The 25,433-nt window shown below is 43.4% G+C and overlaps 1 protein-coding gene across 1 annotated transcript in view; it reads left to right on the forward strand.

Annotated features, from left to right (window-relative positions):
- LOC126093756 (arginase, hepatic) overlaps positions 1 to 25,433 on the forward strand; it is an 81,876-nt gene that overhangs the window by 9,464 nt on the left and 46,979 nt on the right. The window contains exons 2-3 of the mRNA XM_049908744.1: positions 5,332 to 5,404; positions 14,908 to 15,014. Coding sequence (XP_049764701.1) covers positions 5,332 to 5,404; positions 14,908 to 15,014 — 180 coding nt within the window. The remainder of the gene's footprint in view (positions 1 to 5,331; positions 5,405 to 14,907; positions 15,015 to 25,433) is intronic.

A 25,433-nucleotide genomic window follows, 5' to 3' on the forward strand; every position in this document is an offset into this window, starting at 1 on the left:
GTGTGTGTGATTTTTCTGTAGTTTTTGGTGTCTGTGATTTGTGATGATTGTTGTGAGTGTGTCTGGTACTTGCCTGAGGTGGGCGAGAAGTTTGTTGTTATATGGGGAGGAACAGGATGATGGATTTGGTGTAGGGATTTTCTCTTCGACTTAGTCGTCGAAGATCGTCATAGGGCGCTTGTGCTTATCGCGGGACATGTCATACCGACCTAGGGAGTGGATGAGTGCGTTTCTGGATCTGGAAGAACCCTCATAGAAGGCCCTTGCCAGATCCTGGAAACGCTCTCTCAGGAGTGGGATTTCGGCTGCGGCGTGCAAGTCGTCTGTAGGGAATCCAAGAGGTAAGCGCAGTGCCCTTCTGAGGGCGCGGTTCTGCAGCCTCTGGAGTTTGTCCAGGTGCTGCTTCGCCGCGTATCCCCAGACAGGGCACGCATACTCCATTACTGGCCGGATCAGGGCCTGATACACATTTAATGCTAGTGGGCAGGGAAGGGAGCTTGTTGAGTTCAGGATAGGATATAGGATGGACATTCTGGCGCAGACCTTCCTATGGACTTCGTCTATGTGGGGTTTCCACGTAAGACGAGAGTCCAAGGTTACGCCAAGGTACTTGGCGGTTCTGTGCCAGGGGAGTTGGGTTCCATTTAGGTGAAGGTGTAGGGGGGGACGTTGAGGAGGATGTCTCCACTGCTGCTATGGTAGCCTCTATATAGCCCGAAGACGGCTTCTGATTGGTCGGCTTATGATTGGTCGGCGATTACGTCCCGCTGTCGCAGACGGTGTCACTGTGAGCGCCGGTGGCGCCACCGCTTCCGTTTGAACGTAAACCTTGGAAGGAACGTCTCTGCTGCTTCTCTGCATCAAGCGCTCGTTTCCACGCAGATGGTATCCGCTATCGCGGTTAAAGTTCTTTTGGCTCATTCTTATTTCAACAGCCTCCTTAATAACAGAATCCCAGTACGTGGAGGCATGGGACAGAATTTTAGTTTCATCGAACAATATTTTGTGTTTGTTCGTGAGGCTGTGCTCCGCAATTGCCGATTTCTCCAGCTCTCTATTTTTAATATGGCGTTGGTGTTCTGCACAGCGGTCGGAAACGGTACGAATAGTCTGACCTATATAATTGCTTCCACACTCACAGGGTATATTATAAACTCCAGGGACACTGAGGCCGAGATTGTCCTTAACAGGGCGCATCATCTCCTTAATTTTCTTAGGAGGACGAAAAATCGGTCATATACCACGTCTACGCAGGACTCTTCCAATTTTGCTGGAAATTGCGCCACAAAAAGGAAGAACCGCAATCGGTGTTTCATCCTGTGAGGTTGCAGCATTATCTCGTTTCCTTCTTTTAGAGAACGCTGCCTTTATATCGCGTGCACCATAGCCGTTCTTTCGGAACACGTTCTTCAGGTGATTAATCTCGGACCTTAAGTGGTCCTCATCAGAAACAGTTTTGGCTCTATATACCAACGTGTTCAAAACGGCTCTCTTCTGAGCAGGGTGATGGAAACTCTGTGCGTTCAGGTATAAATCGGTATGCGTCGGCTTACGGTATACAGAGTGCCCAAGACGCCCGTCCGTCTGTCGTTGTACTAAAACGTCTAAGAAAGGCAGTCTCCCGTCCTTCTCCATCTCGACAGTGAACTGGATGTTCGAATGGATGCTGTTCATGTGTTCCATGAATTCTTTGAGAGCTTCTTCGCCGTGTGGCCAGATCATAAATGTATCGTCAACGTAACGATAAAATAAGGATGGACGGAGGGGAGCCGAATTTAGTGAATGTTCTTCAAAATTCTCCATAAAAAAGTTAGCCAGTGATGGAGACAACGGAGAGCCCATTGCCATACCGTCTGTCATTTCATAAAATTTATTACCATACAAGAAGTAGGTGGTCGTCATCACGTGCCGGAACAACTTTATAGTTTCAGGAGGAAAAAGATCCGCCAGCATTTTCAAAGTGTCCTCCACAGGAACTTTTGTGAACAGTGACACCACATCCAGGCTGACTAAAATGTCATTTGGACCAACTCTAATATCTTTGATTTTCTCAATGAACATCTGGGAGTTTTTGATGTGATGTTCACACCGGCCATCTATAGGAGTCATCAACTTTGTTAGGTATTTGGCCAGCTTATAAGTAGGAGAACCAATTTCACTGACAATAGGTCTCATGGGAACATTATCCTTATGGAGCTTCTGTAGTCCGTACAACCTGGGCGGTCTAGGAGCTCGGACGCTGAGATTTTTTGTAATATCGTCTGGAAAGCCCGGAATTCTTCAGTAACTTCATGGTTTTTCTGCTGTACGTCAAAGTTGGGTCCCGTTTAAGACACTTATACGTACTGTCCTCCAACAGTGAAGTCATTTTTCTATGATATTCGGTAGTATTAAGGACCACGGTGGCATTTCCTTTGTCAGCTGGTAATATGACAAGATCTTCATCCTTCTGAAGTAAACGGAGGCCCTCCCTCTCCTCTCTACTGATATTAGACCTGGGAGGCTTAGCTGAGGCCAAAAAGCGACTGGTAACAAGTCTCACTTCGTCGGCGTCGTCCTGTGCAAGATGCCGCACAGCCTGTTCTACTCCACTGATAAGATCCACGATGGGTATAGTACGTGGTATCTTTCTGGATGGAGAGTAATAATCAGATGTAGAAGTAACTTCAGGTGTACCACAGGGATGTATGTTGGAACGCTTGCTGTCCTTGTTGTATTTTAATGACATTGCAGACAATGTTAATAGTAAGCTCAGACTTTTTGCACATGATGCAGTTATCTATATTGAATTACTTTCTGAAAGAAATTGCATAAATATTCTGTCAGATCTTCATAGGATTTCAAATTGGTGAGGAGATTGGCAACTTAGTTTAAATGTTCTGAAGTGTAAAATCGTGTGCTTCACAAAACAAAAAACCTAGTATACTATGACTCACTGATATTATGATCAGTGAGTCACAGTTGGAATCGGCTAACTCATACAACTACATGGGTGTAACACTTTGTAGGGACATGAAATGGAATGATCACATAGGCTCTGTTGTCAGTAAAGCAAATGGTAGTCTTTGATTTATTGCTAGAATACTGGGGAAGTGCAATCTGTCTGCAAAGGAGATTGCCAACAAATCATTTGTGTGATTCATTCTAGAATATTGTTAAAGTGTGTGTGGGACTAATACTAAATAGGACTAACAGGGGATATCGAACATACACAGAGACGGGCATCACAAATGTTCACAGGATTGTTTGACCTGTGGGGGGGAGTTACTGAGATGCTGAAGAAACTGAACTGAAGACTTATGAAGATAGACATAAACTATCCCAAGAATGTCTATTACCAAAGTTTCGAGAACTAGCTTTAAACGATGACTATACGAATATACTACAACCTCCTTACATAGGGATCGTGAGGACAAGATTAGATTAATTACAGCATGCACAGAGGCACTGAAACAATCATTCTTCCCATGCTCCATACTTGAATGGAACGGGAAGAAACCCTAATAACCGGTACAATGGTATGTATCCTCTGACATGCATTTTGCAGAGTTTTTTTTTTTTTTTGCCGAGTATGACTTTAGGTGCAGATGTAGATCATGAGGGATAAGGGAGGTGACATATGCTATTAAGTTAGTGTTCCTCGTTCAGTTACTCATTGTTATTTCACCCTCAAAAGCAATATTATCTGCTCGTATAGTAAATGAAACAGAATTGTTTTGTTTGTTGTGATGTTCTTGTTCTTCTAGAGAGATAAGTTTTGATGTGTTTTTTTCTGGATATAATTATTTTGCTGCCAGATTTGCCAAGTTATTCCACTATTTCTATTATATTTTCTTGTGAATCATGCCAGTATGATCATTCGTACCATTTGTCCATGAGTAACCTCTGTGCCTACAGTAAGTTTGACCGTATATGGATCTCACATACTGGAGCAGCATTCATGTGTAGCCCATCTCAAGTAATCTCTTTTATAGACAAGACGTTCTACTAATAAATGAAATCTTGTGCTGTGAATGTAGTAACTGAATGCTACTACTAATTCAGCCCAAACATCTGTTCCTTGCTATAGTTCCATATAGATGGTCAGTTGCATGATTGATAACTAAACACTTGTATGACAGGGCAGCCCTGTAACAGAAATATGGCAGCATAATAAGAAATAATAAATGACACTTGATTTCCTAACATAAACCTAATACAATGAAATCTAAAGAAGTTTGCAGTCTCTTGGCAGTCTACATATTGTCACTATAACTGTAACTGAGCAGACACTGTGTTATTGTTTGAGTGCTAAGTTGGAATGTGATCTTCAGTGTAGTGTACTGGGCAGGCTGGACACACTGACCTGAAATGTGTAATTCCTGGTGCAGAACTGTTCAAGTTGAACATGCTTCACAACAGCTTCTTCACTATGCGGGTCATTTGCTTTCTCCCTTCCAGAACAAGTTTCTCTGAACTATGCAGACAGGATTTGCCTCACTATCATACGCTCCACTCTTGCAATCCCCTGGCCTAAACCTCTGCTAACATGTTCCCACTGCCTCACTTTACCTTTCTCTTCTCTCTTCTATCCACACTACCCCAACTCCTTCCAGAATGTGCACTGCCTTCTCCCGCTACTCCTCCCCCCACCCCCATATGGGCAGTCTCTTTCTCTCTCTCTCTCTCTCTCTCTCTCTCTCTCTCTCTCTCTCTCTCTCTCTCTCTCTCTCTCTCTTTCTCTCCCTCCCCCCTTTCTCCTCCCTCTCCCTCCCCCTCACCCCTCCCCCTCCCCTCCTCCTGCTCCCACTTTCCTCTCTCCACTTTTCAACCATCTCCATTCTCTTCCCCTCATTCTACGTCTTCATCTTTACCATTCTCTCCCTCCCCCTCAGCTTCTCCCCCATCTCCCACTTCCTGCATCTCATTTTGCTGTACCCTCTGTACTATTTTTGTCTTATTGTGTGGTTGTGGAGTGATCAGTCCAAAGTTCTATGTCTTTCTTGCTACCCCCTCCTTGCATCCTACCATGCTTCCTCCCCATCTCCATTAATAATCAGGTATCAGTAATTAGTCTTGCCGTGGACATGGATGTGCAGTGTGTGTGGGTGTCTGTGCGTACTTATGCTAGAAAAAGAGCTAGTGCTTGAAAGCTAGTGCAAATTCTGTTTTTTGTTACGTTTTTCTGCACTCCATGCGTTGATCAGCTGTAGGTGAATGATTGTATTTCCCCTATTTTATCTTCAACTACAGCAGGCATCATTTCTATGTCTTCGTTTATGAATTTGTCCATTTTTGTATATTTTTCTATCTTTTTTAATGATGTACTCACATTAAGTACTGGATTTTCAGCCAAAACCTGGTGTATCCAAAGGACCTCAGCAGTTGCGTGATGCAGGTCTCATTGGCGCTCTGCAGTCTGTGAGTAAGTAGCTTATATGCCGGAGGGCTCTAGCAACCAAACATTCATCTTGTATGTGACCCCCTGCGGGTACAGGGGTTAGAAAAGGCCCGAGGTATTCCTGCCTGTCGTAAGAGGTTATTAAAAGGAGTCTCACATGTTTCAGCCATTATGTGATGGTCCCCTGAAGGGTTTGACTACCATTTTTCAAAATTTTCCCGAAGAGCGAGCCAACTGGGAAAGACCCCTTACATGGTGCATTGTGTCCATAGTGCATTGAGATCTTTAGCCCACTCCCTCATCGTCGCATTTCAGTCCCGCTCATTCTCCATCTCTTGGCCGAAGACACCTTCCTGCGTGCATTTTCCACCATGCACTATGCAATGTCACTTTCTACGTCGACGATGACTGTGGACTTCTTTGCGCCTGATATCCAGCACGGTAGCCAGTCTGTTGAGGTGGGGCCGCCTTGTACCCTGTTGGTTGTAGACCCCTGACCACACAGGGATCGCTCTGCTGATGCCGGCACCATTAACTCCCCACATATGCCAAGGGGTAAATGCCCCTAGGGCATCGGGACTCCCGGCAATGGCCATCCTGCCAGGCAGCCTTTGCTGTGGCTGAGTGGCGCCCGTGGGGAGGTCCCCTGGTAGGAGTGGGTGCATCAGGGCGGATGACACGCGATGAAGCGTAGTCCATCATCACTTGCTGGTGGTGAAACACCAGCAGTCTGTAAGCAGTCACGAGCTCAATTCAACGCACAGAAGTATGACCCAAATCGTTCCCCTCCCTGGCCACACCATGGGAGGAACGTCAGGCTAAGGGTGGCAGCGGATCTTATTCGCACCGATACCTTGTATGTTCGAGAGCTAATGGGGAATCTTTTATGACAATAAAGTCTCAGTTTTTTGTTGAGCATTTAGAGGACGAGTTTGGGGAGGTGGAGGGGTTGTCAAAAATGAGATCTGGGTCAGTCTTGATCAAAACAGCATCCTCTGCCCAGTCACGGGTGTTACTCACTTGTGACAAGCTGAGGGATGTTTGTGCAACTTTCATGCCCCATAAGAGCTTAAATATGGTCCAGGGTATTATATTTCACAGGGACCTTCTTTTGCAGTCTGACGATGAGCTGTGCGCCAATTTAGAGTGGCGAGATGTACATTTTGTCCTTGTCCACCGGGGTTCGAGGGATAATCAGGTTGCCACCGATGCCTTCATTTTGGCCTTTGAGGGTGATACATTGCCTGAGAAGGTCAAGGTGATGGTCTACCGCTGTGAAGTAAAGCCCTGTATATCTCCCACAATGCGGTGCTTTAAATGCTGGAAGTTCAGCCATATGTCTTCCCGCTGTACTTCCAGCATCACATGTCGATATTGCGGACGCCCATCACATCCCAATATTCCATGTGCCCTGCCTCTCGTGTGCGTCAGCTGCGAAAAGCACCATTCACCTTGCTCGGCAGACTGCAAGAATCTCCAGAAAGAAAGGAAAATTATGGAGTAAAAGACCCTGGACTGACTGACCTACACGGAGGCTAAGAGAAAATTTGAATGCCTGCCTCCTGTATGTATGACATTGTCTTATGCCACCACTACAACAGTTCTGGCACCATCAGCTCCGCCAACACCACTCACCTCTCAGTGCCGGAAAACTAAACCTACCCCCTTGATGGTGGGGGGCATTTCCTTCCATGTTGCTCCTCCTCCCGAACAACCCCCCCCCCCCCCCCCCCCCCTGCAACCATCGGGGTCATCCATCCCCAATTCTAAGCTGGAGAAGTGTAAGTCTTTTTCCGCTTCTTTCGCTAGGAGGGGGTTCCTTTGGTCACTCCCTTCCCCGGTTTCTACTAGTGGGAAAGATGATACCCACCATTGGCTGAAGAGCCCAAAATCAGCTGGTTGTAGGGCTTTACGCTCATCCTTATTCCCAGAGACAGAGCCACTGAAGTCCTCCCAGCCAGGGAAACCCAAGGAGCAGCAAGAGAAATCCAAAAAGAAGACCCCTAAGACCAAGGAAATTGCGGTGACACCCACACCACTGCTACCTACAAGCTCAGCATCTGAGTATGGGTTGGAGATTCTGGCGTCTGCTGAGTACCTAGATCTCGCCAGACCCTCAGACACAATGGATATAGACTGCTCAGGCAATAAGTCGGTGGGAGCAGGTGACTCTGTGGCGTAAACTGCCTCATTGAGTGTTCCGTGCCTTCCCAGTCTCACGATGACTTCATCCTCCAGTGGAATTGCGGTGGTTTTTTCCACCGCCTGGCTGAGCTATGGCAACTGTTCAGCTTTACACCTGCTACCAGCATTGCCCTCCAGGAAACCTGGTTCCTGGTAATGCAGACCCCTGCCCTCCGCGGCTATAAGGGATATTACAGGAACCGTAGTGACGATAATCGAGTGTCAGGTGGAGTTTGCGTTTATGTCCTAAACTCAGTCTGTAGTGATGTGTGGCCCCTTCAAACCCCTCTTGAAGCTGTGGCTGTCAGAATAAGGATGACACAGGAAATAACTGTCTGCAATGTATATCTTCCTCCAGTTGGTGCAGTACCCCTGACTGTATTAGCTGCACTGATTGATCAACTCCCTAAACCTTTCCTACTTTTGGGAGATTTTAATGCCCACAATCCCTTGTGGGGTGGCACTGTGCTTACTGGCCGAGGCAGAGATGTTGAAACTTTACTGTCTCAGTTCGACCTCAGCCTCTTAAATACTGGGGCCGCCCCACATTTCAGTGTGGCTCATGCTAGTTACTCGGCCATTGATTTATCAGTTTGCAGCCCAAGACTTCTCTCATCTATCCACTGGAGAGTGCATGACGACCTGTGTGGTAGTGACCACTTCCCCATCTTCCTGTAACTGCCCCGGCATCAGGCCCACAGTCACCTGCCTAGATGGGCTTTAAACAAGGCGAACTGGGAAATTTTCACCTCTGCTGTCACCATTGACTCTCCCCCACACGGTAACATCGATATGATGGTTGAGCGAGTGACTACAACAATTGTTTCTGTGGCAGAAAACGCAGTACCTTGCTTTTCAGGGTGCCCCGGCGTAAGGCAGTTCCTTGGTGGTCGCCGGAAGTCGCTGAAGCAATTAAGGAGCGTTGGCGAGCTCTACAGAATCATAAGCGGCGCCCTTCCCTAGAACACCTCGTAGCCTTTAAACGGTTCTGTGCCTGCGTTTGCCAGCTTATCAAATGACGAAAGCAGGATTTTGTCCCTGGTGTTATCTACTGATGCAAACGTGATTGCCGAGGACTTTGCTGAGCACTTTGCTTGAGCCTCTGCATTGGAGAATTAGCCCCCAGACTTTCGCACTCTCGAACGGCGGCTGGAAGGGAAAGTCCTCTCATTCACTACATGTCACAGTGAATCCTGTAATGGGTGTTACAGAATGAGAGCTCCTCAGTGCCCTTGCACATTGCCCTGACACAGCTCCTGGGCCTGATCAGATCCAGAACCAGATGATTAAAAATCTCTAATCTGACTACAAGCGACATATCCTCATCATCTTCAACCAGATCTGGTGCGATGGTGTCTTTCCATCGCAATAGTGGGAGAGCACCATCATTCCGGTGCTCAGATCTGGTAAAAACCCACTTGATGTGGATAGCTATCAGCCCATCAGCCTCGCCAATGTTTTTTGTAAGCTGCTGGAACAAGGGTTGGGTCGGGTCCTGGAGTCACGTGGCCAACTGGCTCGATGTCAGGGTGGCTTTCATCAGGGTCGCTCCACCACTGATAATCTTGTGTCCCTTGAGTGTGCCATCTGAACAGCCTTTTCCAGATGCCAACACCTGGTTGCGGTCTTTTTTGATTTGCAAGAAGTATATGACACGAGCTGGTGACATCATGTCCTTGCCACATTGTATGAGTGGGGTATCTGGGGCCCGTTCCCAATTTTTATCCTAAATTTCCTGTCGCTCCGCACTTTCCATGTCCAAGTTGGTGCCTCTCAGTTCTATCCATATCCAGGAGAATAGAGTCCCGCAGGGCTCTGTATTGAGTGTCTCTCTATATTTAGTGGCCATTAACGGTCTAGCAACACCTGTCGGACCGTCCGTCTCTCCTTCTCTGTATGCAGATGACTTCTGCATTTCATACTGCTGCTCCAGTACTAGTGTTGCTGAGCATTGCCTACATGGAGCCATTCACAAGGTACAGTCATGGGCTCTAGCAAAAGGCTTCCAGTTTTCTGCCATGAAGATGTGTGTCGTGCATTTCTGTCGGCATCGTACTGTTCATCTGGAACCAGCACTGTACCTTAATGACCTTAATGATGATCCACTCACTGTAGTGGAGACATATTGATTCTTAGGTCTGGTTTTCAACGCTCGTTTGACTTGGCTTCCTCATCATCGTCAGCTTAAATGGAAGTGTTGGCAGCACCTCAATGCCCTTCACTGCCTAAGCAACACCAACTGGGGTGCAGATCACTCCACGCTGCTGCAGCTCTACGAAGCCCTTGTTCAATCCCACCTTGACTATGGGAGTGTGATTTATGGTTTGGCGGCGCCCTCAGCAGTGCATTTACTTGACTCATTGCACCATTGCGGAGTTTGACTAGCAACAGGAGCTTTTAGGACGAGTCTGGTGACAAGCGTACTGGTGGAGGCTGGAGTCCCCCCATTGAGGATAAGTCGTGCACAACTGTTCGCCAGTTACGTTGCATGCATTCACAGCTCTTCAAATGGTTCAAATGGCTCTGAGCACTATGGGACTCAACTGCTGTGGTCATCAGTCCCCTAGAACTTGGAACTACTTAAACCTAATTAACCTAAGGACATCACACACACCCATGCCCGAGGCAGGATTCGAACCTGTGACCGTAGCCGCAGCGCGGCTCCGGACTGGAGCGCCTAGAACCGCAAGGCCACCGCAGCCGGCATTCATAGCTCTCCTGAACATCCTAATTACCATCTTCTTTTCCCAACCATTGCAGTTTCACCTCCCACATAGACAGCCCAAGTCAGAGCTAACGATTACGGTTCACGTACGTTCGCTTCCGTCCGAACTAGAGTCCTTCCCTTCACCACCTGTCCTCGAGGTCCATTCATGTACACCTCTGTGGTGTAGCTGTAGGTCGAATAGTTGCCTGGAACTTTTGTGTGGCCCTAAGGACTCTGTTCACCCTGCGGCTCTCCACTGTCACTTCCTCTCGATTCTTGAAGAGTTCCAGGGCTCTGAAGTGGTTTACACTGACAGTTCGATGGCTGATGGTAGTTGGCTTCGCCTTTGTCCACAGAGGCCGTATTGAACAGCATTCCTTGCCCGATGGCTGCAGTGTATTCACTGCAGAGCTGGTGGCCATATCTCGTGCACTTCAGTATACCCGTTAATGCCCAGCAGAATCGTTTCTTCTGTGTACCGAGTCCTTGAGCAGCCTACAAGCTATCGTCGACCAGTGCTACCCTCGCCATCCTTTGGTGGCGTCCATCCAAGAGTCCATCTGTGCCCTGGACCGGTCCTGTCGTTCAGTGGTGTTTGTGTGGACCCCAGGACACGTGGGCATCCCAGGCAACTAACTTGCCGACAGGCTGGCCAAACAGGCTACGCGTAAACTGCTTCTGGAGATGGGCATCTCTGAACCTGACCTGCGTTCTGACTTACACTACAGAGTTTTTTGGCTTTGGGAGACGGACTGGCATAACAGTACGCACAACAAACTGTGTGTCATTAAGGAGACAATGAATGTGTCGAAGTCTTCCATGCGGGCCTCTTGCAGGGTCTTTGTTGTCCTCTGCCGGCTCCTCATTGGCCACACTTGGGTGACCCAAGGTTACCTCTTGCGCCGTGAAGACCCACCTCAGTGTCAGTGTGTCACCTGGTTGCAGTGGCCCATATTCTGGTGCACTGTCCCACTTTAACTGCCCTGCGAAGAAATCTTCTGTTACCGGACTCGTTGCCACTAATTTTATCTGACAACGCCTCTTCGGCTGATTTAGTTTTACGTTTTATTCATGAGGGTGGGTTTTATCATTTGATCTAAGTTTTAGCGCATGTCCTTTGTCCCTCTGTCCCCTCCACCCTAGTGCTTTTAGGGTGGAGGTTTTAATGTGTTGCAAAGTGGCCGGCTTTTCCTCTTTATTCTCGTGGTTGGCCAGCCACTGTAATCTGCTTTCTTGTTTTACTCTCTGTCTTGTTTTACTCTCTTGTTTCTAGCATCTCTCTGTTGTTTTCTTGTCCTCTTTTGTTCCTTTTAGTGTTCGTTCCCTTTCCTTCATTCTTGTGGTTTTTCCTTTCTTTCTGTTTTGTGTTATATGTCTCATCTGTTTTATTCTCACACTTGTGGCATTGTTTTATTATGAACAAGGAACCAATGACCTCGTAGTTTAGTCCCTTCCTCCCTCTTTTAAACCACCCACTCATCTTGTATATGATCAGTCCTCCAATTGCCTTCCATTTTTCATTTTCCTGTTTCTTTTGACTATTATCTTGCCTCCACCTCACCAAATTGTGCTTTTTAAATGGCCTGTTAGTATTCTTTTCTATCATCCTCAGCGTAGGTGGAATACAGTTTATAGGTGCTGTTGTGGAGTCTGAGAACAGACTGGTGGTCCCTGTGGTCAATGACAGCAGAGTTCACTAAATGAATGGCTAACCAGGATCAACATACAGAGCATAGCATAAGTTGTAGTAAGTGTGCAAATGGTCCAGGGAGTGACCTGAATGGAAAATGTAAATGCAGGCAAACTCAATCACTCTACTATCAGTTTCATGCATCAATGTCTTCAGAGAATAGAGAGTATTGCTGGACAAGTGTGAGCCTGTGGTATTTACAGACTCTGACATGTCAGTGGATAGACCCACATGATACCCCTACTGCAGTAGTGGTGCCCTGCACAGGAGCACGCTGTGGCTGTGATATAAACCCAGATTATCCCTGACCTTGCCTCTATATGAATACTTGGGCTGGATCAGGAATCCAAATCACTGTCAGGTATTAAACCCCTCCCCCCTTGAATTGCCACATAGGGCCAGAAATGGCCTAGATGCTGCCGACTTCATTTAGGAAGGGGAGAGAGAGGTGTCGAAATCCCTGCCCAGGGCTTCCGTGGTATTTCCTCATCACAGATGTCAGCACTGCCTGTGGAAGTACTGGCTAATCAACAGTTTCTGGGGCACTGCTTGGTACTGGCTACAAAGAATTGAGTGTCGGCCATGGTTCAGATTGGGGCGACAGTTCAGCCTCCGAGGGCACCTCAGTCCGATAATGCTCAACCTTTGTCAAATGTTTGATGAGGGGGTTGTCTCTGATGTTGGTGGGAACCAGAAATGGCTTTGGAACTACAAGCAGTTCCACCTCGATCGGTTTCAATTACTAATCATTGTCAACCAACGTTGGCACCTAAAATGTTGGCAGAGGTTGGAGATGTGGTAGGCAGGTTCTTGGGAAGGCTTGTCACTGTTGTGGTTGCATGAGGCGTGGCCCATTGTTGTCTGCCAAGGGGGAGTAGGAGGCTACATATCATTGCAGCCCAAACTTATTACGATGCCAGACTATGTGCTCTTCGATGGCTGCAACTTAAAACATTTACTAGCTGCAAAGCCGTGGGTTATTGCCAAAAGTGTGGGTCCATACACAGGATCTCAAGTAAGGCTGTGTGTGTGTCCTTAGTGGGGTTTGCTGAGTTGGGCGCAGCTCCTGAAAGAGGGTGTGCAGTCTGTGCCTGTGTAAAATTTTGGCCAGACTATGTCTATGTGTGGGATGCATCGGTATTTTGCAAGGAAGTTGGTGACTGCTAACTTGGTGTTGGCTGGCATCATAATCTTGCACATTTTGCACTTTGGAGTTGATGACTGCCTGCTCTGATTCCAAATTGGACGCTGAGGAAGTTAGGTCAGATGTGCAGTCTGTTGAGTGCCTTCCAGTGTTTTATTTTCCTGTTTCTTTTAACTATTATATTTCCTCCCTCTCACTGACTTGTACGTTCAGGTGGGCTGTGTGTATTATTTCTTATCCTACTCGGCATAGGTAGAGCACAGTTAGTAATCACTGGCACGGGTGCTGACACAGAAACTGGGAACAAACAGACGGTCCCCGAGTTTGTACGCTGCTAAACAGAGGGTCAACCTAAGGCAGTTTTTAAGCTGCAAGTGAGCTATACGGCACATTTTCAGTACCATTCCATTTATAAACTGGAGATTTTTTGAATTAAGAGCCATTGTCAGAAACCATTGTCTGCCCCCTATATTGCAAATATGGAGAAGGCATGGATGATAGTTACAGTGGTGGTGAAAGCCTTTTATGAACCATGTTGCTTCTCAGAATGGCCTGGCAAAATCAGTATGCACTCTAAGCTGGGAGTGGTCAGGGAATGCCAAGGGTTGGAATGCTGTGCAGGGGCTGATTCATTGGGCAAAGGCCTGGCAGTTCTGAAACATAACATTTGTGGTGGTGTCAACACCCGGCCAGCGCACATATCGCTGCTCTGTTGCCTTCAGTTTGCACATTCCCCTATCTGCAGTGTAGATGAGCTGTAGTATGTGGAGGTGGAGCAAGAATGGAATTACCACCCACCATTCATATTTATCTGTGGCTAACAGTAAGACACCATCAGTTGTCTTAAGCCTGTGTCATAATGAAAAACATGGCAGGTGTTACAGCCAACTCTCCGGAAAGAGCATCTATGTTTCCATGCTGTGTGGTCTAGTTACAGTTATTAATCAACAGTGTGCACCATTTCAGCCTCTGCACCATCTTGTCACAAAGTTTTGAGTAGGGACCGAATAGTAAAATGGGGGGCTTGTGATCAGTGATGAAGAGAAACCTAGTACCATGAAGACGTGTGAAACTTTATGACATCGTATATGAAAGCCAACATCCCTTTCACGATTTGTAAATAATTTTGCTGTGCCACGAATACAATGGACTGTTTTGTGCCACCAGCATATTTATTGGAAAGGATTGCACCAGTGCCACAATCTGAACATCAGTGGCAAGTGTTTTCTGGGACTGAATGCTGCTAAATATGAGAGCAATTTAAAGCACTTTTTAAATTGCAAGTGAGTTTTCTGGCATACCTCTACTGTCAATGGCACTTGTCAGAGGTTTCAGAGAAGTTGGAAGTGCTAAAAAGGTGTGGGGCCATGATATTATTTCTCATATTTCCCAACTTCTTTTTCTCATTTGTCATTAGTTTTGGGAGTGATCCATATTTCCTATAGCAGCTCCATGCTTTTCCTTTTCATATGAGTGTCAGTCTTGTGAGTAGTGTCTTTTATTTAATTAATGCTCTAATACTTTTTTATAAATTACTTTTCTTTTTCACTATCACACACAGTAACTCTTTTCCTCCATTCTCCTAATTAGTTGCTGAAACAGAATTTTTTTGTCCCAAAACAAGGGAACAACCTGTATGCAGTGCTAGTTTCTCTTCAATTGATGGCAATTTCCTCTGCTGAACAGTCTGATCATATCGATGAGTGTCTTTCTTTAATGTTGAACATTTCGTTTGTTTTGCATGGATTTTGTATTCATGTGTAAATATATTTAAGAGAAGGTTTCCTTTAAAATTTTCACAGATTTGAATGTTCAGGATGTTGGTGACATAGTTTATGAGCCCATACCTAATTTGCCACCTCTGGAGAACTACCACAACATTGCACATGTAGCTGCTTGCCAAAAGGAGGTAAGAATTCATTCTAAAAAATATTATTGTTTTGCTCTGGCATATTTTCCTCTGTCATGTACTTCACACTGCATTTTACTTCTTATACTATTGCTAAGGGGCACACTTTGTCAGTTTCATGGTCCCCTATATTTCCTTGTCAGCCTGAAAAGTTGTAATGAAACGTTTTATTTCTGTTGAGTTTCTGCAAAAATTTCATTTTTAAGGATAGCTTGATGTTTCAACAGGTATATGTATTTAGGCAGCCAACGGCCTTGCCTCAGTGGTAATTATGGTTCCCAATAGATCAGCAAAGTCAAGTGCTGTTGGGCTTTGCTAGCACTTGGATGGATCACCATCCAGGTCTGCTGAGTGCTATTGGCAAGCAGGGTGCATCAGCCCTTGTGAGACCAACAGAGGAGCTGCTCGATTGAGAAGCAGCGACACTGGTTACAAAAACTGACAGTGGCCAAGAAAGCAGTGTGCTGACCACTTGCCCCCCCTCCCCCGTATCTGCATCTGGTGACGCCTAAGGGCTGAGGACAACAAAGTGGCCGGTTGGTACCATTGGGCCTTCATGGCATGTTCAGGCAGTGTTGTTCATTTGTTTGTATGTATTTTGGCAATCTACATCAAGAATACATTTACCAGCAAACATACCAAGTTTTAATCTTTGTGGACTTGGAGAAGGCCTGTAAAACAATATGTGGGCAAGTATGAAGACTAGTGGTGAGTCAACTACTTACATCAAAGCAACTAAACAGTTCCATATAGAATGTGTGAGGGCTGTCAGACTACAAAATTCAGCATCACTGGAGTTACAAGTATCTAGATCTAGAGATCTAGGAAGCACTTAAAGTCTAGAGGAGCAGATGTGAATGTATGGGAATCCCTGTGGGGGATTGAGGGATGAAATCATGTACACACTCCTCTTTGCTGACGACCAGGACATTGTAACAAGAGACAAGGATGATAATGAATACATTCTTTGGAACTTAAAAGAGGAACATAAAGACAGGACATCACAGTTATTAAACAGTTAAAGATTCAGGATGAAAAGTGATAATATTATTAGAAGGATAGACTGCTACTCACCACAGAGCAGATTTGGTTCACAGACAAGCTAAAGAGTACTAAACATGTAAGATTTGGCCTTCTTCTAAAACAGGCAATGTACGCACACAAATGGAGCTCTCACAGACGTAACTACTGTCTCTGGCTGCCGTGAACAGAACATCACAATCAGCATGACAAAAACCACTTATCTTAAGATTTGAGGATCTGGGGGCAGGAGCCAGCAAGATAAAAGAATGTAAGACTTTTAAGTATCTGGGGGTTATGATATCATCAGACAGAAAAAGTGAAGATGACATAAATAATAAAATACAGTGCTGCCAGCAAGTCACTTTTGTTACCCGTAGTTTTTCTTGTTAGAAGTCTTTCTACTCACTTATTCTGCATACTGAGGTGAATTACATAGCTTTATAGCAGTGTGTATTGTGTTTTTTTCTTTGTGTGTGTGTGTGTGTGTGTGTGTGTGTGTGTGTGTGTGTGTGTGTGTAAAAGAGTAAATTGTTTCCTGGAGAAAAATAAATTGCATTAAATTCCATACATTCTTACTGAACCCCTAGAACATTATTTTAAAAAGCAGATGCTGGATGACATGCATAATGCATATTATTCGCTATGTTTTGATGAAACAACAAAAATTGCTGGTGCAAAGGCATAAGAAACTGTGGTTGGCTATTAGTTAGCAGCTCAGAATAAAATTGTGAGCCATCATGTATAGACTTTTTCATTGGTAAATCAACATCTGAGTATATTGCTGGTAAACTTAAAAGCCCATTAGATTCTACAAACCTTTCTTTGCATATACTATTAATGCTTGGGAGTGCTCTCTCTCACAGGAATGCTGAAGTTAATTGGAGTCTTTCTGTACCAAGTAGATATCTTACAGAGGACTGGGCATCACTCTCAGAAAAAACTGTAAATTAATTATAGTAAAAAACACAGTGAAACTGTGTGACAACAAACCAGCAAAAGTCCCTACGACAAAAGAGGTGCTTTCTTTGGAGCAGTGTGCGAATGAGAAATCCCATAACCACATAGAAGAAGAAAGAAGGAAGAAAAGCAAAAACAACTAATGAAGAGGAAAAAAAGAGCATGAGAAGAAGAAGAAATGCAACAAAAATTTTCAGTGTGGAAAATGAAGGATTCATCGTGTGAGGAAATACTTAAATAAAAAGGACAACAGGAACAGGAAAACTTATGGCAGGTAATAAGCTGGTCTCTGAAGCTAATGAAGACTTATGGTTGCCTTACAGAAGAAAGACTTTCAAGAATCAACACTTGCCCAGGCCATTTTCAGAGGTGCTCTTCAGGTCCAGAAAGAAGTTCAGAATCAGAAACAAGATGCAGATGCTTTCCAGTCTAGAGCTGATAAAAGAAGAAGTGCTTCAGCAACATAATTTTTTTAAGAAAAATCAAAGAATTAAAGGTGCTAATTACTCCAGTGCAATTTTCTGCGCAATTATGTACTTAGGAGGTTTGTGAGAAAGGTTATGAGACTGATAACACCATGAGCAATCTGGCAACACTGTGTTGTTCTGATTGTGTAGTCAGGTTTTTTCATCCCTTCCACATGCTTAGTCAGAGTTTCACTTCCATACAACCACCACATGTTTTTTGTGTGAGCCAACAGCGAAGTTGTGTTTTTGTTGTGTGCTATGAAAATGGAAAGCAGACTTTAGAGCAACATTATGCCATCAAGTTTCATGTTAAACTTGGGGAATCCATGAGTTGGGTGTTGGAAAAGTTGAAACAGGCCTATGGGGAACATTTCTTATCAAGAGCACAAGTTTTTCACTGGCACAAATCATGTTTGGGAGGCCCAGATCACACTGAAGATAAGCTTCGCTGTGGGAGACCTTCAGCTTCAAAAATCAACAAAAATGTTGTATGTGTACATGTTCTTGTGAGATCAGACCAATGTTTAATAATAAGGGAGATGGGTGACCTGTTAAACTTAAAACACTTTCACCGTACGTCAAGTTTTGAGAAAATATTTGCACATGCAAAAGTTTTGTGCCGAAATGGTGCCGAAAAACCTCACAACTGAGTGGAAGGACATCTGACGAAATATGTGCATTGATCTTCCTGAGAGGATTGCTAATGACCACAAATGGTTCAGTTGATGAATCCTAGATTTTTTACTATGTGCATGGACAATGTGGCAAAGTGAGGAGTGGCACACTGAGACATCTCCTCGACCAAAAAAAGCCTGAATGAGCAAATGACACATCAGTACAGTGCTGATTTACTTTTTTGACAACAGAGGTATTGTGCACAAGGAAATTGTTTCTCAGGGACGAACTATCACCCAAATGTTTTACGAAGATGTCCTTGAAATGCTCAGGAAAAGAGTGAATTGAGTGAGACTGGATATTGCAGACAAGTGGACACTCTACAATGATAACACCCATGTAACAAGGTCATTTCCATCATGGGATTTTTTATCTAGAAAGGCATTTCTACTATTTCACTACCACTCCATTGACCTTATCTGAGTCCTTGTGGCTTTTTTCTTTTCCCAAAACTGAAAAATGTCTTAAAAGAACACCATTTTGTGGCTCTGGAGAACATTCAAAAGAGCGTGACTGACATGTTAAAGGCCCTACCAGTTTAGGCCTTTCAGCGTTGCTACAAAGACTGGCAATAACAACTCAGTCAATATATAGCTGCCAAAGAGAACTACTTTGAAGGAGACAAATTTCATTTTTATTTATTTTCTTATCTTTGGTACATAAATTAGGCTCATACTATTCTCACACACATTCTATTTTTTAACTTATTGTGAACATATTACTTCTCCTGTAATTAAAATTTTTTATTAATAACAGTAGAAAGACCATAAATTGTACAATACTTATGTAATTACAAGTAAATAGTGGCCAAACCACATCAGAAGTCGTGCATTTACTATCAGTATTATAGTAGTATATTGGAATTTGATATTGCCCTTACAAAGTCATAGCTAGCAACATTGAGAAGAGACTGTCAGTAATAACATAGCAAATGTGGATGCTGGTCTGGAAGCCCTCCCCTGGAAAATTTTAAAAATTGGAAGCATGATTTAGGTATTCAAATTCTGTATTCCAGACACTTTCCAAAAATAAATAAAGAAGATTTTTCCAGGAATGAAAGCAATTTTAAATGAAAAAATCAAGTTAAGTGGGAAAGGCTAAAAATTAGTTTAGTAAACATCAACGATGCTTCAGAAACGTTGTCTGTAATTTTAAAATGCTGCAAAATCAATATACACTGCTGAAGGAACAGATAAACTCTAATTTTTGCATTTTTGACAAAACAAATAAAAAAATCCTTAGGAGTTCTCACAATATACTCAGTGTTTGAATTCTGAAATGACAAAACTACCAAACACAGATAATGTCACAAAATTCCCAAAAATTTTCATCAGTTTTTAATAATTTACTCTTGGCACAATTTGAAAAATGTTAAAGGAGACGGCCATTACTATAAAAATGTGCATCATTGTGGTATGTGATATTAAGTATGGGTAAATAGATGAACTGTGCACCTTGTTTCATCACCTGGTTAAAATACTGCAAAAGCCTACAGATGAATGCAATGAAATTGTTACCTCACTCAGTTAAAATCAGTTTTATTCCTAGGAGGATTGCCCATAAAGTAATGCACCACATTTTTTTTCTTCGGCAATTCTTTATTGAACATAATGAGAATTACACACACAAAAGAATGGCGTTTAATCTACACACCTTAATTTTCCTTGTAATCTCCAACCCCTTCTATGGCCTTCCTCCAGCATGAAACAAAGGTGTATGCAGGGCTGGTGCAAGCCTAAGTGTTGCCCCGTGCCCCCCCCCCCCCCCCCCCTCCATTTTTTTACCAAACATTTGTGAAATTTTGTTTAAACAAATCTGTAGGAAATGTCAGCAATCAATCACAATTTTTGTTTTTACTTTTCAGATCTACCTAGGCTTCCACCACTGAGTGGCCAGTCTCAAAGCTTTTAATACTTGCTTACATCTAAACCGTCATGTAGACAGTTACGTTCAGCATGACGGTATAGATGTAAACGTAACTCAAAGCATTGAGAATAGCCACACTGTCCCGAAATCTATGTAGATCTGGAAAATAAAAACAAAAATTGTGACTGATTGGTGACATTCTCTACAGATTTGTACAAAACAGTTGCTGGGCACCAGCTCAAAAATGGAGTCAAACCTAGCTAGTCAAATCTTGCTAATTTGAATAAGCCTTTTTCATTTACAAAAATGTTCAAATGTGTGTGAAATCTTATGGGACTTAACTGCTAAGGTCATCAGTCCCTAAGCTTACACACTACTTAACCTAAATTATCCTAAGGACAAACACGCACACCCATGCCCGTGGGAGGACTCGAACCTCTGACGGGATCAGCTGCACAGTCCATGACTGCAGCGTCTTAGGCCGCTCGGCTAATCCCGCGTGGCATGAACTTACAGTTAACATAAACATTTTTCTATGGTTGTGAACAGATAATGTATTCAACGGAAAACAAAATATATTTACAATTTAACAATAATTTGGATTGAATAATAATATTTACAATAATTATTTAATGTTGAACAAAATAAGAAACAACACAGTAAATAACCAAGACACTGAACATAATATAAAAATTTAAAGAAATACTAGACAAATCAAACCTTCCTGGCTTTTGCTTGTGCAAACTCTTTCACATGATCTGTGTAATTTAAGTCCTCTGCAAGTTCATGCTCAATCGATATTGTTGCAAGATCATTCAAATGAGTTTGGCTCATCGTTGATCAAAGGTATGTCTTTATCAATTTCAGTTTTGAGAAACCCCCTCTCCACTCACAACTGTCACTGGGAGTGTTAGGAGAATTCTCAGAGCAATGTTAACATTAGGGCAAAAATTATGTCTTCCTATAAACTTCAGAGTCTCTTTTGGACCTATTCCAGGTTTCAACAATGATGAAAGCACTTTTTGTTCTTCCTCAACTCCAGTGCAAAATCGCTGCGAGGTTTCTACACTTTGTGTCCAGGCTGTCAGGAGGTGCATTCCTTAGCTCGCCGATGTCGTAGAGAAAATCGAAATAATCACAATGAGATTTCAGATGATTGAAGCTCTCATCCAAAGATGTGGTTACTATATCTAAAAGATAATAGTAGAATTCAATCTTGTAACATTTCGTTGGGTCATCTATTGTCTCATCCCTTCCTTCATAGGTAAAGTGTATTGGCTTCTTACTTCGTCGCCGGGAAATGCTTATCCGTGATAACGTCAGATCTTCTAGCTCTAATTCTGTAGCCAATTCTTTGGAATCCATCAAGAAAGACACGAACTTTTCTTCTGTTCTGCAGGTCTCAAAATATGCTTTCGTTTTTTCAAGCACTTCCATGACCTCAGAAACATTTATGTCACTGGTCTGGAGGGTCTTACTGACTACACTGATGTGAAGCAGAACGTCATACCAGATTACCAGAGAAGTGAGAAAGGTGTAATTTTTTATTTGATTCGCAAGTGATGTTGCTTCGTGAGCGGTCATGCCATCAAATTCTTCTGATATCTGAACCAGTGCATCGTAAACGTCTCCAATTTGAAACCTCAGGGGAGTAAGTGCATCGGTGCGACTTTCCCACCTAGTATTGCTCAATGTCTTCAGCGACAGGTTAGGCAGATACTTCTTCGAGACATCCCAACGTCGAATGGAGGATGAGAAGAAGTCATACAAGCTCTTCACTGTCGAAAACATGGAAACAGCATATTTAGAAGACATAGCGGCATTGTTCACAAAAAGATTCAGTGAGTGACTGCTACATGGTACATAAAATGCTCTCTTGTTCATATCTGAAATTCTTTTCTGGAGACTAGACTTCTTTCCTTTCATGTTTGCTCCATTGTCGTATCCTTGCCCTCTTATATTACACAATAGGATTTTTTTTATCTTCCAAGAACTTGAGTACGACCTGCATCAAAGTGGAGCTTGAAGAATCGCACTGGAAGAAATCCCAGGAAATACTCCCGAATTCGGACATCGTATACCCCGTCGAGTCTTGTCTCCTGGATGAAACGTATCGCATCTGTCATCTGCTCAACTTTTGAAATATCTGGTGTGCAGTCCAGAATTATACTGTAATACTTTGCAGATTTCATCATTAATAGAATGTTGTTGGTTATAGATGATCCAATAACATGAATTATTTCATTCTGTGTTTCTTTTCCAAGATAATGATTACCCTTGTTCTCTCCTTGCTTTGTTCTGTGCAGGTGCTCCATCATCACAGTGTCGAAATTTCTGAATAATTCAACGAGTTTCAAGAAGTTTCCGTTGTCAGGCTGAAAGAGTGTACCTGTACTTCCTCTCAAAGGCAGACATTGCCGACCCAGGAAATGAATTATTGCTATTAAGCGCTCAAGAACATTTTTCCCATGTTCGCTTTCAGTATTCAGAAGCCTTTGATGATGGGTGTCAACAGTTTGTGACTTTTTCGGTCCCTCAGAAAACGTGATCCACTTTTTATTTGAATTCAAATGGTCGGTAGACTTCTTGTGACTTTCGAGATACGAAGCAACCTGCCGCCAATCCCTTATACTGTTCTTCACAATTTTTACTGTAAATGACAAAAAAGTTTGCAACAAAAACAGAACACAGCATCCTTGCTCTTTGAGTACACCAACCAATGTCGATCTGCTTCTTGTAAATTCTTCAAAGAATAGCTGTAGTGCACAGGGCTGAAACGCCGGTTGTTCACATTTTTAGGACATTCTTCAGCTTCCTTAATGCACTCGGGAGGACCTCGCATGACAAAAGTCGTTTGAATGCAGTCAGTAATAATTTCCGACCATCTTCCGGGATCTGAGTCAATTGTGTCATCCAGTTTAGGCTTGCCTTCAATCCCTTCTCTGGTGATGAGTACCTCGGCTGATGTTCCTCCAGTATTTTCTGAATCAGGTTGCCTAATTTCAGTTCTGCCTTATGTTTCAATCTCGGAGCTTTCCTCACAAAGCAGGTCTTGAGTCCAGGCGAGGTCTGTTGAATATGTTGTGGATGTCCCACCATCAGCATTGCTACTGTATGCAATGGTTGCAGTACTGTGTTCGTCAACTTTCTGGTTATGTCCTGAAGATAAAGATGTAGCTGCAGTAGCTCCACTAGTTTCTGTACTTTCAAGATCTATTTTTCCACCCTCGCCGCTGCTAGATCGTTCTCTCTTTGGCTTCTTATCATCATCTTCCTTCAGTGCCCGTCTTTTCCTGTATTCACTTTTTCTACCGTCGGACATGTTTCGATCCAGCCTGTAAAGAACGATTACGTGAAACTAACTGTTGATGTCAGTGTACTAACTTTATTTGCAACACACTTCGCAGACAATTTCCTGATATTCCACTGCACATAAACGAAAATTATATTAGTTTAGGATATACTGTTCAGGAGATGAAGTCATAAGAACTGAACCATGTGAAATTGAATTTCAGGCCGAATTTCACTACAGACACTCGTGAAACGGTTGAAGAGTGGGGCGGAAGACAATGGAGAGAGGAAGAATAAGGAGATGCAGTAACATAGTAATGCAATAAATACACACCTGGGCATCGAGGGGTACTAATGCTAGTCAAAATAGATTAACTCACAGCACTGCGGTTGTTCATTTCAAAGAACTGACACTCGTCATCTGTCGTAATTTCCATGTGTCACTTCTTTCGGGTCTGATTATGGTATAAGGGGTAACAAATTAGTCTTCGCTGTATCACTTCACTTTTCTTCATTTTATTTTCATTCTTGCTATTGGGACGACGTGTGCTTATTTGCCGACTTGCCAATTTTTGAAGTAACAGATCATAAGAAAAATAAATTTTCCTATTCTGCAATCTTGAAATAGAAAAATTCTAACTTGTGAGTAATGTGCAATCACAACTCTAATTGTACATTAAATGAAAAGCACTTACCCATTACATCCCAAGTTGCAGGAAATTCGGACCCAGCAATTCTTCTGTTCGTACAAAACGCAATGAAAGTGCTTCTGACCAATCTTGACCCCCTCGGCAACTACCGAAACGAATTCTGTAGTTTTCGTTGTAGAGAATGCAACAATAACAATGGCCTGGAAAGGTGAAGTGATGACGTGGCCGTGCCAGGAACTAGGTCACGTGATGAGGTACAGCGAGGCTACAGTTAAACTAGTGCCCAAGAAGAAGAAGAAGAACAAGAAGAAGCAAGAAGCTCACAATAAGTATGTGACCGATGATATGGATAAATGTATTATCAGGCAGCAATTTCTATGGCATTATGAACAATAGAAAGAAATATGAACTTTGCAAAAACTGCACAACTTTTGTCAAACAGAAATGAGATTCAAAGCTAGCAAGGAAACCCTTAGAAGCAATGTTCTGTCTATGGATTTTCGTTTGAGAAGGTGTCAGACTTAACGTTTTGTTTTGTGGGCCGGCTGTTGTGGCCAGGGGGGGGGGGGGGGGCAGATTTGCCTCGCCTTGGAAAGTGCCACCCCGTGCGGCCACACTTTTCACACGTGCCTTGTGCCTGGGTGTATGCCCTGTCCGTTCCAATCCTTGTCCTGGTGGCGGAGCCAGTGCTTCACTGTGTGAATCACCTCCTCATCGTCCTCAAAATGTCTTCCAACTTCCGAGTCAAAATGCATCTGTCCTCGTGAATGACAACATCAGCTCTCTGCAACATGTCAGATGTGACAGCTGTGGATGGTCTCCCCGACCACTGCAAATCGTGTAGCTCTACCGAACCGCTTTCTGATGACCTCACCACCCGTGCCCAACGACTAACAGTACTTCTGTCGACAGCAGGTCTTCCATAGACTTTACACAAGCGATTTTTGAATATTCCCCACAATTTATTTCTCTGCAGTGGAAATTCAATGATGGCACATTGCTTGTAACATGCATCACCTACAGATGCCAATTTGAAACTGTCCCGTAGCTACGCCATCTGTCAGAAGTAACAGAAACTTGGCGTGCTCGCTCAGGAGACTTCAGATAATACATACAAAACATTTTGCACTCATAGCATTGTTTTCAGCTGAGAAAAAGAAATATGTAGTGCATTACTTTCTGGGCAACCCTCGTACTATTTGAGCTTACTCTCTTGGAACAAAAAATTTTCATTGGCACTCAAAATAACTTACTTTAATAAGCCATGTTGATGAAATCATTCATAGACAGATTTTCTACCTGCTTGGAAAGGAAATCATTGCAATCTATAAAACATTTTACTACCATATGATTAGTGAAATATAAACAGTACCTTTACCAGTTTTATGAAACACCAAATTGAAAAAGGTGTATTTTTTAATTTTTAGTAACTTTCCATAATTCCATACTTAAGATGATAAATCCATAACAATTATGGACAACCCATAATA

The sequence above is a fragment of the Schistocerca cancellata genome, chromosome 1 (assembly GCF_023864275.1).
Source record: "Schistocerca cancellata isolate TAMUIC-IGC-003103 chromosome 1, iqSchCanc2.1, whole genome shotgun sequence".
Classification (NCBI taxonomy): Eukaryota; Metazoa; Arthropoda; class Insecta; order Orthoptera; family Acrididae; genus Schistocerca; species Schistocerca cancellata.